Here is a 16,859-nt window from a genome sequence, read left to right on the forward strand (position 1 = left end):
CAACAAGGAAACACAGGCCTTAAACGATGCATTATACCAGATGGACTTCATGTGGAGACTAAACAACATACTACTAAAAACAACCAATGGATCACTGAAGAAATTGAGGAAATTGAAAAATACCTAGAAGCAAATGACAACAAAGACAACAACTCAAAACCTATGGGCCGCAGCAAAAGCAGTTCTAAGAGGGAAGTTTTTTTTTTTTTTTTTTTTTAGCAATACAAGCCTACCTCAGGAATCAAGAAAAATCTCAAATAAACAACCTAACTTTTCAAAATCCAACACCCATTTCTGATAAAAACCCTCCAGAAAGTGGGCATAGAGGGAACCTACCTCAACATAATAAAAGCCATATATGACAAACCCACAGCTAACATCATTGTCAATGGTGAAAAGCTCAAAGAATTCCTGCTAAGATCAGCAACAAGAAGAGGATGTCTGCTCTTACCAATGCCATTCAACATTGTTTTGGAAGTCCTCGTCATGGCGATCAGAGAAGAAAAAGAAATAAAAGGAATCCAAATTGGAAAAGAGGAAGCAAAACTATCACTGTTTGCAGATGACAGGATACTATACCTAAAAAATCCTAAAGACACCATCAGAAAACCGTTAGAGCTCATCAACGACTCTGGTAAAGTTATAAGATACCATTTTTTTTCTTTTTTAATGATTTTTATTTTTTCCATTATAAAGTAGTTAACAATATTGTCAATTTCCACTGTACAGCAAAGTGACCCAGTCACACATATACATTTTCTTTTTCTCACATTATCCTCCATCATGTTCCGTAAGTGGCTAAATATAGTTCCCTGTGCTATACAGCAGGAACTCATTGCTTATCTACTCCAAACGCAATAGTTTGCATCTATCAACCCCAGATTCCCAGTCCATCCCACTCCTTCCCCCTTGGCAACCACAAGTCTATTCTCCAAGTCCATGAGTTTCTTTTCTGTGGAAAGGTACATTTATGCCAAAGGTACAGATATAAGTGATATCATATGACATTTGTCTTTCTCTGACTTACTTCACTTAATATGAGAGACTCAGGATACAAAATTAATACACAGAAATCAACTGCATTTCTATATACTAATAATGAAAGACCAGAAAGAAAAATTAGGGTAACAATCCCATTTACCATCACAGCAAAAAGGATAAAATAACTGGGAATAAACCTACCTAAAGAGACAAAAGACCTGTACCTGTATAAGATGCTGATGAAAGAAATCAAAGAGGACACAGAGTATCCATTGTGGCGCAGCAGAAATGAATCTACTAGTATCCATGAGGATGTGGGTTTGATCCCTGGCCTCACTCATTGGGTTAAGGATCCAGTATTGCTGTGAGCTATGGTGTAGGTCGCAGATACAACTTGGATCCCGGGTTGCTGTGGGTGTGGCACAGGCTGGCAGCTATGGCTCTGATTCTATCTTTAGCCTTTGAACTTTCATATGCCACAGGTATGGTCCTAAAATTAAAAAAAAAAAAAAAGATGACACAAATAGTGGAAAGATATACCATACTCTTGGATTGGAAGGATCAATATTGTCAAAATGACTATACTACCCAAGGCAATCTACAGATTCAAGGCAATCCCTATCAAATTACCAATGGCATTCTACACAGAACTAGCACAAAATATTTTAAAGTTTGTTTGGAGTGCAAAAGACCCAGAAGAGCCAAAGACATCCTGAAAAAGACAAATGGAGCTGGAAGAATCAGGTTCCCTGACTCCAGACTATACTACAAAGCTACAGTCATCAAAACAATATGGTGCTGGCACAAAAACAGAACTACAGATCAGCAGAAAAGGATAGAAAGCCCAGAATTAAACCCGTACACCTACAGTCAACTAATTTGACAAGAAGGCAAGAATATACAATGGAGAGGAGTTCCCATAGTGGCGCAGTGGTTAATGAATCCGACTAGGAACCATGAGGTTGCGGGTTCGGTCCCTGCCCTTGCTCAGTGGGTTAACGATCCGGCGTTGCCGTGAGCTGTGGTGTAGGTTGCAGACGCGGCTCGGATCCTGCATTGCTGGGGCTGTGGCGTAGGCAGGCGGCTACAGCTCTGATTCAACCCCTAGCCTGGGAACCTCCATATGCCGTGGGAGCGGCCCAAGAAATAGCAACAACAACAACAAAAAGACAAAAGACAAAAAAAAAAAAAAAAAAAAAAATACAATGGAGAAAAGACAGTCCCTTCAATAAGTGGTGCTGGGAAAACTGGACAGCTACATGTAAAAGAGTGAAATTAGAACACTCCCTAACACCATACACAAAAATAAATTCAAAATGGATTAAAGACCTAGACATAAGACTGCATACTATAAAACTCTTAGAGGAAAACATAGGCCAAACACTCTCTGACATAAACCACAGCATTATCTTCTCAGATCCAACTCCTAGAGTAATAACAAGAAAAACAAAAATAAACAAATGAGACCTAATTAAACTTAAAAGTTTCTGCACAGCAAAGGAAAACCCAAACAAATGAAAAGACAACCCACAAAATGGGAGAAAATATTTGCAAATGAAGCAACTAACAAGGGATTAATCTCCAAAATATATAAACACCTCCTGCAGATCAATACCAAAAAATAAATAAATAAAAATTTTAAAAATGGGCAGATCTAAACAGACAATTCTCCAAAGAAGACATAGAGATGGTTAACAAATACATGAAAAGATGTTCAACATCACTATTAGAGAAATGCCAATCAAACTACTAAGAGGTACCACCTTATATAAGCAGAATGGCCATCATCAAAAAGTCTACAAACAGTGGAGTTCCCATCATGACTCAGCAGAAACAAATCCGACTAGTATTCATGAGGTTGCAGGTTCAATCCCTGGCCTTGCTCAGTGGATTAAGGATCTGCTGGTGCCATGAACTCTGGTATAGGTCACAGACACGCTCAGACCTGGCACTGCTGTGGCTATGGCTACAGCTCTGATTGGACCCAAAGTCCTGGAACCAATAAAAGTCTACAAACATTACATTGTTGGTAGGAATGTAGATTGGTGCAACCACTATGGAAAACAGTATAGAGATTCTGCAAAAAAACTAAAAACAGAAGTTCTATTTGATCCGGCAATCCCACTCCTGGACCTCTATCCAGAGAAAACTGGGACTTGAAAAGATATGTGCACTTCAATGTTCACTGCAACACTATATATACAACAGCCAAGACATGAAAGCAACCTAAATGTCCATTGTCAGAGGAGTGGATAAAGAAGATGTGGTATATATACACAATGGAATATTACTCAGCCATAAAAAGGAGTGAAATAATGGCATTTGCAGCAACATGGATGGATTTAGAAATTATCATGCTAAGTGAAGTTAGACAGTGAGACATAAATGTATCATGCTATCACTTATATGTGGAATCTATAAAAAGAATACAATGAACTTATCTGCAGGACAGAAACTGATTCATACTTTGAAAAACTTAAGGTTTCCAAAGGAGACAGGTTGGGGGTGGGGATTAGCTGAGGGTTTGGGATGAAAATGTTTTAAAATTGGGTTGTGATGATGGTTGTACAACTATAAACATACTAAAATTCACTGAGTTTAAAAAAAAAAAAAAAATCCCCCTAGCCCCAACACACATACAAAACAGGGATCCGGTGTCCCAGGTCTGCTTAGGGACTCCTGCATTGCCATCCTCCCCAGAGGCCTTTGTTCCCCAGCCATGCTTTCCTCCGATTCTGTGGTAACCACTCTGCCTTCTTTAACATCTAGGTCCTGGAGACCTCTGAGAATCCAGGGGCTACCACCAAGTGCTATCTTGGTCCTCAGAACCTGTCCTGAGAGGTCTGGACAGGCAGGTCTGGGACATCTCTCCTGCTTCACTTCCTCCTGCCTGCCCGTGGGAGCCTTGTGCTTTGGCTCCAATTATACAGAACAGAGGCCGTGTGCTGGAGCACAGCTAAGTGAAGCCCTGGGACTTGGGGCTACCTGGTCCCAGTCCTTTCTCTATCACTTACCGCTGTGCAATGCTAAACAAGCTGCTTGCCTCCCTGGACTTCAGAGGCATCATCTGAAAAATGGGGATCACAATGAAACTGTGTGGGCTATTGTAATAAAAAACAAGGCTTCTTATGTAGAAGACAGGCACATCACAGGCCCCTAACAGACAGCAGTCCATCTCTGTCGAGTGAGTAGAAGCGGCTCGCCCTAAAACTCTTCTGTCAAGCAAACAACCTCCATGTCCTCTTTTCTCCTTTGAACGGGATAAGGTAGGAGACTGACACAAAGCAAAGCAGCTCGTCGTCTCCTCCATATACGTACCCCATAGAGGAGCCGGGCCTGAGCCAGGGCACTTCCAAAAGCAAACAGGATCATCTTGGCCCGCAGCTGATCTGGTTGAAAGCGGCGTGGTCGTAAATTGGCTGACTCCAGGAAATACAGGGTGTGGGGACAGGGGTAAGGATAACCCTCCTGGAACCCTGCAAGACACGTCATCATGTGGAGGGCAGAAGAGTAATCAGCCTGCCCCAAAGCCTCAGCAAAGCCACCCCGCCTCAGCTCAGTGCCAGGCACTACAAAGACTCAGGAGAAGGAGATGTCATCATGACAGCTCAGAGGCTGGCAAACATCAACCTGCTGGCTAAGCTGGCCCCTGCCTGTTTTTGAAAATGAAATTGTTACTGGAGCACAACCACACCCACTGATTTACATATGTCTATTAAGTAGCTGTGATAGAGACCAAATGGGGCCTGCAAAAACCTAAAATATGACTTAGTTCTGTACAGGAAATGTTTGCCAACCTGTTACAGGTGATTCTTGCAGGCAAGCTCTAATTCCACCCCTTTTTCTCTCTTTCAAGCACACAGATGACAGTGTTAGAAGGGTGACCAGAAATCTATGCTTATTTATTTTTTTTAAAGTAAATCACTTACAAAATTCAATACTTATTAGTAACAAACTACTTCCCCTACCTCACAACATTGTGCTGAGAATGAAAGTTCAGTACTTATTCATCTCAGCCGCATCCCTGCTGGGTTAGGATTTCTTCCCCTGCATGGCCATGAGCAAACTCTCGGCGGCTAAGGGCTTCTAGAGTGAGTGACCTGGATGAGCAGAAGAGGATGCAAAGGAGGAAAGAGGCTGGAAAAGTGTGGGCTCTGAAAGTCTCAGAGGAGATCACCACTCAAGAGAGACATGACTTTCCTGTCTGCTTCAGTTCCTCAGCACATGTTAGCACCCAACTCTCTACACTCCCTCTGCAGCAAGCTCTCAGACAGGTGCCAGCAACAGAGGCCACACAGTGCCTGCCACTGCCTTTGAGCAGCACACCAAGGCTAGAGGGGAGAAGACAGGAAAACGGATCACACCCATACACAGGGACATGTAAAGCCATGAGGGGAGCCAGGGGGCTGTGTGAAGACAGATGACAGGCTCCTGACCAGACTGTACGGTCGTAGAGCATTTCTGGGAAGAAGTGAGGCCTAAGATGAACTGTGATAGATGAGTATGAGTAGTTACTAAGCTGAAGAGAAAAGAGGTGAAAGGTCAAAGTGCAGGCAGAGGGAAGAGAAGTGCCCAAGCATGGTGGGGGGAAAGGCATAGCTGGAATAAAGGGGGCTTGTGAGGCATGAGACAAAGATGAGGCTGGCATGACAGGCAGAGGGCAGACATGAAGGCCCTCGTGTGATAAGCCAAGGAGTGAAAACTTTATTCAACAGGCCCTGGGGAGGTGGGCATGGAGAGCAATGGGATTTAATCCGTGAACTAGAGGGGACTGAAGAGCCTGGGTCAGACTAACCCGTTAAGAGGTTGTGCCAACAGGCTGGATGAGGGACGGTAAGGACTGACCCCGGTGTAGCTGTGGAAATGAAGAGAAGTGAAGGAGGAAGATGCTGTGGTTCATGGCTGAGTGGATGGCAGGGCTGCCCAGCCTGACTCCCTAGTTTCTTCCCTGGCTCACAGGCTAGGTGGTGGTGCCTTGTTTGATGGAAGTGGGACAAACAGCCCCATACAAGGCCTTTGAGGCTTCCTCAGTCTTAGCTGGAGGTTGGCCTGAGTTCAGAGCGCACAGGAAAAGGGTGTATCTCAAGGGACCTATGAATAAAGGAAACATTTGATGCCTTGTCAAAAGCCCCTCACACTACCCATTAAAACTGATGTAACATGAAAAAGTTTACAAATAACAAATGCTGGGGAGGGTGTGGGGCAAAGGGAGTCCTACACTGCCAGTGGGAATGTAAGTTGATGCAACCACTATGGAAAATAGCATGGCGGTTCCTCAGGAAACTAGTAACAGGATTATCCTATGTCCAGCAATCTGACTCCTGGGAACCTATCTGAACAAAACTATAATACCAAAAAGATACATGCAGGAGTTCCCACTGTGGTTCAACAGGTTAAGAACCCAATATAGTGTTTGTGAGGATGCAGGTTCAATCCCTGGACTCACTCAGTGGGTTACGGATCAGCTGTTATTACAAGCTGTGGTATGGGTCACAGACACAACTCAGATCTGGCATTGTTGTGCCTGTGGCATAGGCTGGCAGCTGCAGCTCCAATTCAACTCTAAGCCTAGGAACTTCCATATGAGACGGGTACAGCCATAAAAAGAAGAAAAAAAGAAGCATGCAAGTTCCCACTGTGGCTCAGTTTCTTTGGCAACACAGGTTTGATTCCTGGGCTGGCTTGGTGGGTTAAGGATCTGGCATTGCCACAGCTGTGGCACAGGTTCACAGCTGCAGCTCATATTCCATCCATGGCCTAGGAATATCCATATGCTGCAGATACAGCCAAAAAAAAAAAAAAAGAAAAAAAAAAGATACATGCACCCTTATATCCATAGCAGCAGCTATTTCACAATAGACAAGACATGGAAACAACCTAAAAGTCCATTGGCAGATGAATTAATTAAAAAGATGTGGTACATATATTCAGTGGAATACTACTCTGTCATTAAAAAAGAATGAAATAAAGGCACTTGCAGCAACATGGATGCAACTAGAGATTCTTATACCAAGTGTAGTAAGTCAAAAAGAGAAACACAAATACCATATAATACCACTTATATGTGGAACCTGAAATAATGCACAAATCAGAGAGGAATCAAGATGGTGGAAGAAGTAGGACGTGACACTCATTCTCCCACAAACCATCAAAAAAAAAAAAAAACCCAAAACCAAAAACTAACTATCCACATGTATTTGCACAGAACATCTACTGAATGATGGCGGAAGACCTTACACCTCCAAGAAAGGCAAGAAACCCTCCACATAACTGGGTAGAATAAAAGGGAAAAAAAGAGAGAAGAAAAGAAAGCAATTAAGACAGTTCCAGCACTTCTGAGAGAGGGAGCTATTAAAGAAGAAAGGAACCTGCACCCTGGGAAGCCACTGAAGTGATGGAGATCAGCCGGATGGAGGGACCTCCAAGAAAAAAGTGCAGCAGCCAGACTGAGAAAGGCAAAGCAGAGAGAGAGAGCAGCACAAAAGACATTTACCACCACCCCCAGACACCACAGCCTGAGATGCTCGGGCAGGGGCTGGGTGCTGAGACTCAGGCTTCAAAAAAAATATAAGCAAAATGAAAAAGCTCTGGAACCATTCCCAGTCAAAAGAACAGGAAAATCCCCCTGAAGGAGCAAACTATGAAACAGACCTCTGCAGTCTAATAGACCAAGTTCAAAAGGGAGAGAAAATAGTGAAGAAATTAAGAGTGAATATGAAGGACTTAAGAGCAGATGAGAACAGTGATGCCTATTACTTTAGAAAGCAACTAGAAAACATAAAAAGTAGACAAGAAACAATTACTGCTGATAAAAGAAATCAAAGATGACACAAACAGATGGAAAGACATACCATGCTCTTGGATTGGAAGAGTCAATATTATCATCAAAATGAGTATGCTACCCAAGGCAATCTACAGATTCAATGCAATCACTACCAAATTACCAAGGACATGTTTCACAGAACTTGAACAAAATATTTTAACATTTGTTTGGAAGCACAAAAGACCCAGAAGAGCCAAAGACATCCTGAAAAAGACAAACGGAGCTGGAGGTATCAGGCCTCCTGACTTCAGACTATACTACAAAGCAACAGTCATCAAAACCATACGGTGCTGGCACAAAGACAGAAATGTACATCAGTGGAACAGGATAGAAAGCCCAGAATTAAACCCGCGCACCTACAGGCAACTCATCTACGACAAAGGAGGCAAAAATATGCAATGGAGAAAAGACAGCCTGTTCAGTAAGTGGTGCTGGGAAAACTGGACAGCCACATGGACAAGAATGAAATTAGAACACTCCCTAACACCATACTCAAAAATAAACTCCAAATGGATTAAAGACCTAAATACAAGACCAGATACTATAAAACTCTTAGAGGAAAACAGGCCAAACACTCTGACATAAGCAACAGCAACATCTTCTCAGATCCACCTCTTAGAGTGATGACAGTAAAAACAAAAATAAACAAATGAGACCTAATTAAACTTAAAAGTTTCTGCACAGCAAAGGAAACCCTATACAAAACAAAAAGACAACCCACAGAATGGGAGAAAATCTTTGCAAATGAAGCGACTGACAAGGGATTAATCTCCAAAATTTATAAACACCTCCTACCGCTCAATACCAAAAAAAACAAACGACCCCATCGAAAAATGGGCAGAAGATCTAAATGGACAGTTCTCCAAAGAAGACATACAGATGGCCAAAAAACACATGAAAAGATGTTCAATGTCACTCATCATTAGAGAAATGCAAATCAAAACCACGATGAGGTACCACCTTACACCAGCCAGAATGGCCATCATCAAAAAGTCTACGAACAACAAGTGCTGGAGGAGTGCTCATGGTGGCGCAGTGGTTAAAGAATCCGACTAGGAACCACGAGGTTGTGGGTTTGATCCCTGGCCTTGCTCAGTGGGTTTAGGACCTGGCGTTGCCATGAGCTGTGGTGTAGGTTGCAGACGAGGCTCAGATCCCACATTGCTGTGGCTCTAGCGTAGGCCAGCACTACAGCTCCGATTGGACTCCTAGCCTGGGAACCTCCATATGCCATGGGAGCGGCCCAAGAAATGGCAAAAAGACAAAAAAATAAAAAATAAAAATGAGTGCTGGAGAGTGTGTGGAGAAAAAGGAACCCTAGTACACTGTTGGTGGGAATGTAAAGTGGTACAACCACTGTGGAAAACAGCATGGAGATTCCTCAGAAAACGAAAAATAGAACTACCATTTGACTCAGCAATCCCACTCCTGGGTATCTACCCAGAGAAAACCATGACTCAACAAGACACATGTACTCCAATGTTCACTGCAGCACTGTTCACAATAGCCAAGACATGGAACCAACCTAAATGTCCATTGACAGAGGAGTGGACCAAGAAGATGTGGTACATATACATAATGGAATATTACTCAGCCATTAACAGGAAGGAAATAATGGCAATTGCAGCAACATGGATGGACCTAGAAATTATCATGCTAAGTGAGGTCAGTCAGACCATGAGACACCAACATCAAATGCTACCACTTACATGTGGAATCTATAAAAAGGACACAGTGAAATTCTTTGCAGAATAGATACTGACTCACAGATTTTGAAAAACCTAGGCCTTCCAAATGAGACAGGTTGGGGGGTAGCAGGGATGCACTGAGGGTTTGGGATGGAAATGCTGTAAAATTTGGTTGTGATGATTGTTGTACACCTATAAATGTAATAAAATCCATTAAGTAATTAAAAAAAAAAACCCCAACCCCCCAAAAAAAAGAAAAGTAAAAAATTAGAAAATTCATTCACAGACACAAAAACTGAGTTAAAAGCACTGAAAAGCAGAATGAATAATTCGGAGGAACAAATAAGTGAATTGGAATAATGGAAATCACCTAATCAGGACAGCAGACAAACAACCAAATGAAAAAAACATGAAAGCTATAGAAGAGATTCATGGGATAATATAAAGCGGGCCAATCTGTGCATAATAGGGATTCCAGAAGGAGAAGAGAAGGGGGGGGCACTGAAAATATATTTGAAGAAATTATGGCTGAACACTTTCCAAATCTAAAGGAAACAGCTATCAAGATACAGGAAGCACAGAGGGCCCCAAACAAGCCTATACCAAGACATATTATTAAAAAATGGATTCTAAAGGCATCAAGGGAAAAACAAAGAGTTAATTATAGGGGAACTCCCATAAGGCTATCAGCTGATTTCTCTACAGAAACACTACAGGCCAGAAGAGTGGCAAGATATACTTAAAAGTTCAAAAAAGGAAAAATTCGAAAAGGGAACAATCTGCAGCCTATAATACTCTACCCAGCAAAAATATCATTTAAAATAGAAGGAGAAATACGGAATTTCTCCAAGCAACAAAAACTGAAAGAGTGCAGCAATACTAAACCCATTCTAAAAGAAATACTGAATGGTCTCTAAATAAAAAAAGAAGAAGGAATAGGATGGAGGAAATGACAATTGGAAAGCAATTACTTAAATAAGCCAGTATACAGGTCTAAAAGGAAAAAAAGCAAAACAAAACCATTATAAAAGCAATGATAAACACAAGGAACAGCAAAAGGACAAACAAGATGTTAAAAAAGGACATAAAAAACATAAAATGTAGGGAAGTAAAGCAAGAAAATCTACACTTTTTTTTAAGAATGTGTTTGAGCCTATGTGACTAGCAGGCTAAAGCAAGCAGATATAGTAAGGGGTTTAACATACCAGAAAAACAGGGCAACCACAAATCAAAACCAAAAAATACATTCACAAAAATTAAAAAGAAGAAGACACCAGCATATAATACAAGTAAACCATCCAATCAAAAAAAGGACAAAGGAGAAACAGAATCAACTGGAAAACAGGTTTAAAATGGAAATACATACATATTTATCAATAATTACTTTCAATGTCAATGGACTGAATGTTCCAATCAAAGACACAGAGTGTCAGACTGTATAATAAAACAAGAGCCTACAATATGCTGCCTAAAAGAGACTGACCTTAAGGCAACAGATGCATATAAATTGAAAGTGAGCAGATGGGAGTTTCCGTCGTGGTGCAGTGGTTAATGAATCCGATCTAGGAACCATAAGGCTGCGGGTTCGATCCCTGGCCTTGCTCAGTGGGTTAAGGATCCGGTGTTGCCGTGAGTGTAGTGTAGGTCGCAGACACAGCTCGGATCCCAAGTTGCTGTGGCTCTGGCAAATGCCAGCAGCTACAGCTCCGATTCAACCCCTAGCCTAGGAACCTCCATGTGCCGCAGGAGCAGCCCAAGAAATGGCAAAAAAGACAAAAAAAAAAAAAAAAAAAGAAAGAAAGAAAGTGAGTGGATGGAAAAAGGTATTTCATGCCAACAGAAAACATAGGAAAGTGGGAGCTGCAATATTCCTTTCAAACCTTGGAGTTCCCATCGTGGCGCAGTGATTAACGAACCCGACTAGGAACCATGAGGTGGCAGGTTCGATCCCCGGCCTTGCTCAGTGGGTTAAGGATCCAGCGTTGCCGTGAGCTGTGGTGTAGGTTGCAGGCGCAGCTCAGATCCCGTGTTGCTGTGGCTCTGGTGTAGGCCGGTGGCGACAGCTCCGATTAGACCCCTAGCCTAGGAACCTCTATATGCCGTGGGAGCAGCCCTAGAAAAGGCAAAAAGACAAAAAAAAAAAAAAATTTCCTTTCAAACCAAATAGACTTTTAAACAAAAGCCATACAGGACAGAGGACACTATTTAATGATAAAAGGATCCATTCAAGACTAGGATATTACAGTCATCAATATAAATGCCTCTAATATAGGGGCACCCAAATACATACAACAAATACTAAGAGACCTAAAAGGAAAAAACAATGGGAATACAATAGAAGGAGACTTTAACACCCCACTCACATCAATGGACAGATCCTCTAGACAGGAAATCCGCAAGGCAACAGAGATCTTAAGTGACACAACAGAAAAGTTAGACTTGATTGATATTTTTAGGACAACACATCAAAAAAAAAAAAAAAATCAGAATATACATTCTTTACAAGGACACATGGAACATTCTCAAGGATTCAACACATACTGGGGCACAAAACTAACCTCAACAAATTTAAGGGTACAGAAATATTTCAAGCATCTTCTCCGACCACAATGGGATGAAACTAGAACTCAACCACAGGAAAAGAAATGAGAAAAAACTGATTACAGGAAGACTGAACGACATGCTACTAAAAAACCCAATGGGTCAACAAGGAAATCGAAAGGGAAATTAAAAAATGTGTTGAGACAAATGACAATGAAAATAAAACCTTTCAAAATCTATCAATAAAATAGAGATTTAAAAAAAAAAAAAATCAATAAAACCAAGAGCTGGTTCTTTGAAAGGGTAAACACAATTGACAAACCTGTAGCTAGAATCACCAAGAATAGAGAAAGAAATAAAGTAAGAAATGGAAAATGAGATATCTCAATGGATACTGCAGAAATACAAAAAACCTTAGGAGAATACTATGAACAATTATATGCCCACAAATGTGACAACCTAGAAGAAAAGACAACTTTCTAGAGACACACAGCCTACCAAAACGGAATCAAGAAGAAACAGATCAACTAAACAGAGCAATCACAAGAAATGAAATTGAATATGTAATAAAAAAACACTCGCTATGAACAAAAGTCCAGGACCAGATGGCTTCACAGGTGAATTCTACCAAACATACAAAGAACTTATACCCATCCTAAAACATTTCCAAAAGGTGGAAGAAGAAGGAACACTCCCAAAGACATTCTATGAAGCTACCATCATCCTAATACCAAAACCGAAGATACTACCAAGAAAGAAAATTAGAGGCCAATATCTTAGATGAACATAGATGCAAAAATTCTCAACAAAATTTTAGCCAATTGAATCCAACTTCCTATAAAAAAGATCATACACCACAACCAAGTGGGATTCATTGCAGGTTCACAAGGATGATTCAGCATATGCAAATCAAACGACGTCACACACATTAACCAAAGAAAAGTAAAAAACCACATGATCATCTCAAGAGATGCAGAAAAAGCATTTAACAAAATCCAACATTGATTCATGATAAAAACTCTTACCAAAGTGGGTATAGAGAGAACATACCTTAACATAATAAATGTCACTTATGACAAACCCTCAGCCAATATAATACTCAACAGAGAAAAGCTGAAAGCCTTCCCACTAAAATATGGAACAAGATGCCCACTCATCACTTTTATTCAACATAGTATTACACAACCTAGCCACAGCAATCAGACAAACAAAAGAAATAAAGGGTATCCAAATTGAAAGAGGTAAAGTTGTCACTGTATGTAGATGACATGATGCGATACATAGAAAACCATAAGGACTCCACACATAAACTACTCTAATCGACAAAGTAGCAGGATACAAGATAAACATTCAAAAATCAGTTGCATTTCTGTATCCTAATAATGAAATATTAGAAAAGGAATATAAAAATATAATACCTTCTAAGACTGTACCCCCAGAAGTTAAGTATCTAGGAATAAACTTGACCAAGGAGGTTAAAGACTTATATGCTGAGAACTATAAAACAGTAATCAAGGAAATTAAAGAGGATTCAAAGAAATGGAAAGATATTCCATGCTCCTAGATCAGAAGAATTAATATTGTTAAAATGGCCATACTACCCAAAGCAATCTACAGATTCAATGCAATCCCTATCAAACCACCCATGACATCTTTCACAGATCTACAACAATCCAAAAGTTTATATGGAACCATAAAGACCAAGAATTGCCAAAGTAATCCTAAGGAACAAAAACGAAGAAGGAGGCATAACTCTCCCGGTCTTGGGGCAATATTACAAAGCCACAGTCATCAAGACAGTGTGGTCCTGGTACCAAAACAAACAGACCAATGGAACAGGATAGAGAACCCAGAAATAAACCCAGACACCTACAGTCAATTAATCTTCGACAAAGGAGGCAAGAATATAAAATGGGGAAAAAAAGTCTCTTCAGCATGTGGTGCTGGGATAACTGGACAGCTGCATGTAAATCAATGAAACTAGAACATACCCTCACATCATGCACAAAAATAAACTCGAAATGGCTTAAAGACTTAACAGCAGATAAGATACCATAAAACTCCTAGAAGAGAACATAGGCAAAACATTCTCTAACATCAACTGTACAAATGTTTTCTTAGGTCAGTCTCCCAAAGCAATAGAAATAAAAACAAAGATAAACAATGGGACCTAATCAAACTTATAAGCTTTCACTCAGCGAAGGAAACCAAAAAAAAAAAAAAAAAAAAAAAAAGACAACTACGGAATGGGAGAAAATAGCCGTAAACAATGCAATCGACAAGGGCTTAATCTCCAAAATATACAAACAACTGATACAACTCAACAGCAAAAAAACAAATAATCCAATTGAAAACTGGGCAGAAGGCTTGAACAGACATTTCTCCAAAAAAAAGACATACAGATGGCCAACAGGCACATGAAAAAATGCTCAACATCACTAAATGTTTAGAGAAATGCACATCAAAACTACTATGAGGTACCACCTCACACTAGTCACAATGGCCATAATTATTAAGTCTACAAATAACAAATGCTGGCAAGAGTGTGGAGAAAGGGGAACCCTCCTACACTGTTGGTGGGAATGTAAATTGGTACAACCACTATGGAAAAACAGTATGGAGGTACTTCAGAAAACTAAATATAGAACTAGCACATGATCCGGCAATCCTACTCCTGGCCATGTATCTGGACAGAATCTTCGCTGAAAAAGATACATGCACTGCTATGTTCACTCCAACACTATTCACAGTTGCTAAGACATGGAAACAACCTAAATGTCCAGCAACACATGAATGGACTAAGAAGATGTAGTACATATACACAATGGAGTAGTATTCAGCATAAAAAAGAACAAAATAATGCCATCTGCAGCAACATGGATGCAACTAGAGATTCTCATACTGAGTGAAGTAAGTCAGAAAGAGACAAATACCATAGGATATCACTTATATCTGGAATCTAATATATGGCACAAATGAACCTTTCCACAGAAAGGAAACTCATGGACTTGGAGAACAGACTTGTGGTTGTCAAGAGGAACAGGAGAGGATGGGATGGATTGGGAATTTGGGGTTAGTAGATGCAAACTATTACACTGAGAATAGACAAGAAATGAGATTCTGTTCTATAGCACAGGGAACTACAGCTACTCACTTGTGATGGAACATAATGGAGTATGAGAAAAAGAACACATATATATGTATAACTGGATCATTTTGTTGTACAGTAGAAACTGACAGAACACTGTAAATCACCTACAGCAAAAAAAAAGTTAAGTGAATTATAAATTAAAAAATGCATATTTCAATATTTAAAAAGTGAACCTATCCACAAAACAGAAAGACTCACAGACATGGAGAACAGACCTGTGGTTGCCAAGGGCTTGGAGGGACGTGAGAGAGGGGTGGACTGGGAATCTGGAGTTAGCATATGCAAACTATTACGTTTATAATGGATAAAAAACAAGTCCTGCATAGCACAGGGCACTGTATCTAATATCCTGGCATAGGTCATGATGGAAAAGAATGTGTACATATGTTATATGTCTGGGTCACTTTGCTGTATAGCAGAAAGTGGCACGAAATTGCCAAGAGAGAAAGAAAAGGGAGGGAGGAATGAAGCAAGGAAGGAAGGGAGGAAAAAAGGAGTTTCTCTGTAGCTCAGCAGATTAAGGACCCAGCACTACCACTGCTGTGCCGCAGGTTCAATTCCTGGCCCGGGAACTTCCACAGGCTATAGACACAGCCAAAAATAAATAAGTATTACTTCTCAGGGGTCAAAGGCAAAGTCAGCCTTTGAGTAAATAACTTAACCTCACTGATTCTCAGTTTCCTTGCCTATAAAATGGGATTAATAGCACCTGTCTCACAAGGCTACTACATGGCTCTTAGAAGAAAACGCACAGGAGGTGCTTCCCTCTTTTTGCAAAAATCTTGCCCCTCATCTCTACGTTGCCTTAAAAAAAAAAAAAAAATTCAGGCTTTGATACTTACCTGTATCATCATTCACATCATAAACATTGCATTCCTGAAGACCCATAGTGGGAGATATGGGATAGAAGGTCTCGAGAACGTGATTCTTAGTAGCTTCCACCTCCTCTTGGGAGGCAACAGGGGGCAGAGGATCCTTGGCATTCAGTCGGGCTCCACTGGAACCATGGACCTGAAGGAGAATAGACTCTAAAAGAAGAGAAAGATCATTAGTCTACCCTGATCTAACAGCCTTAACTCAGCAAAGTCTAATTAGCTTTCCTAGCTGATCAGCCTCCTCACAGAAAACAAAACTGTGGTTAAGGTATTGGTCCTGGGTTTCTTGAGAGGGGGACCGACCAATGAACTCTTTTTTTCCTGTGCTCCCGTTCCAATGACTCCTAAGACCTGGTGGTTTCTGTGGGTTCAGATCTTCCCAAGCACCTGCTCTAAACTGAGCAGAAATGAGTGAGATTAACTCTCTGTTCTAAAGGAGCTGGCAGGGAGTAAGTGCTACAGCAAAAGAACGAACCACACTCGGAGGCAGTGGAGATCGGGAAAATGATCTCCTCTGGACACTTGGGAAGCTTCCTGAACAAAGCAATGCCTTTAAACCAGTTTCTGAAAGACGCATAAGAGCACAACTTCTCGATTTTGGCACTGTTCACATTCTGGACAAGATAATTCTTTGGTGAGGGAGGCTGTCCTGTACACTACAGATGTCTGGCTGCCTTCCTGGCCTCGACTCATTAGATGCCAGGAGAACTTCCACTACCCCCACCCTGGATAAAGACATGACAAACGAAAACATCTCCAGACAATGCCCAATCTCCCCTAGAGGGCAAAACCACTGTTGG

General features: G+C 40.9%; 1 protein-coding gene across 1 annotated transcript in view; it reads right to left on the bottom strand.

Moving 5' to 3' along the window:
- Positions 1-16,859, bottom strand: part of MRPL37 (mitochondrial ribosomal protein L37) — a 51,657-nt gene that overhangs the window by 17,490 nt on the left and 17,308 nt on the right. The window contains exons 4-5 of the mRNA XM_021096592.1: positions 16,027-16,212; positions 4,300-4,457 (exon numbers count right to left, since the gene is read on the bottom strand). Of these exons, the coding sequence (XP_020952251.1) occupies positions 4,300-4,457; positions 16,027-16,212 (344 nt within the window). The remainder of the gene's footprint in view (positions 1-4,299; positions 4,458-16,026; positions 16,213-16,859) is intronic.

The sequence above is a fragment of the Sus scrofa genome, chromosome 6 (genome assembly GCF_000003025.6).
Source record: "Sus scrofa isolate TJ Tabasco breed Duroc chromosome 6, Sscrofa11.1, whole genome shotgun sequence".
Lineage (NCBI taxonomy): Eukaryota > Metazoa > Chordata > Mammalia > Artiodactyla > Suidae > Sus > Sus scrofa.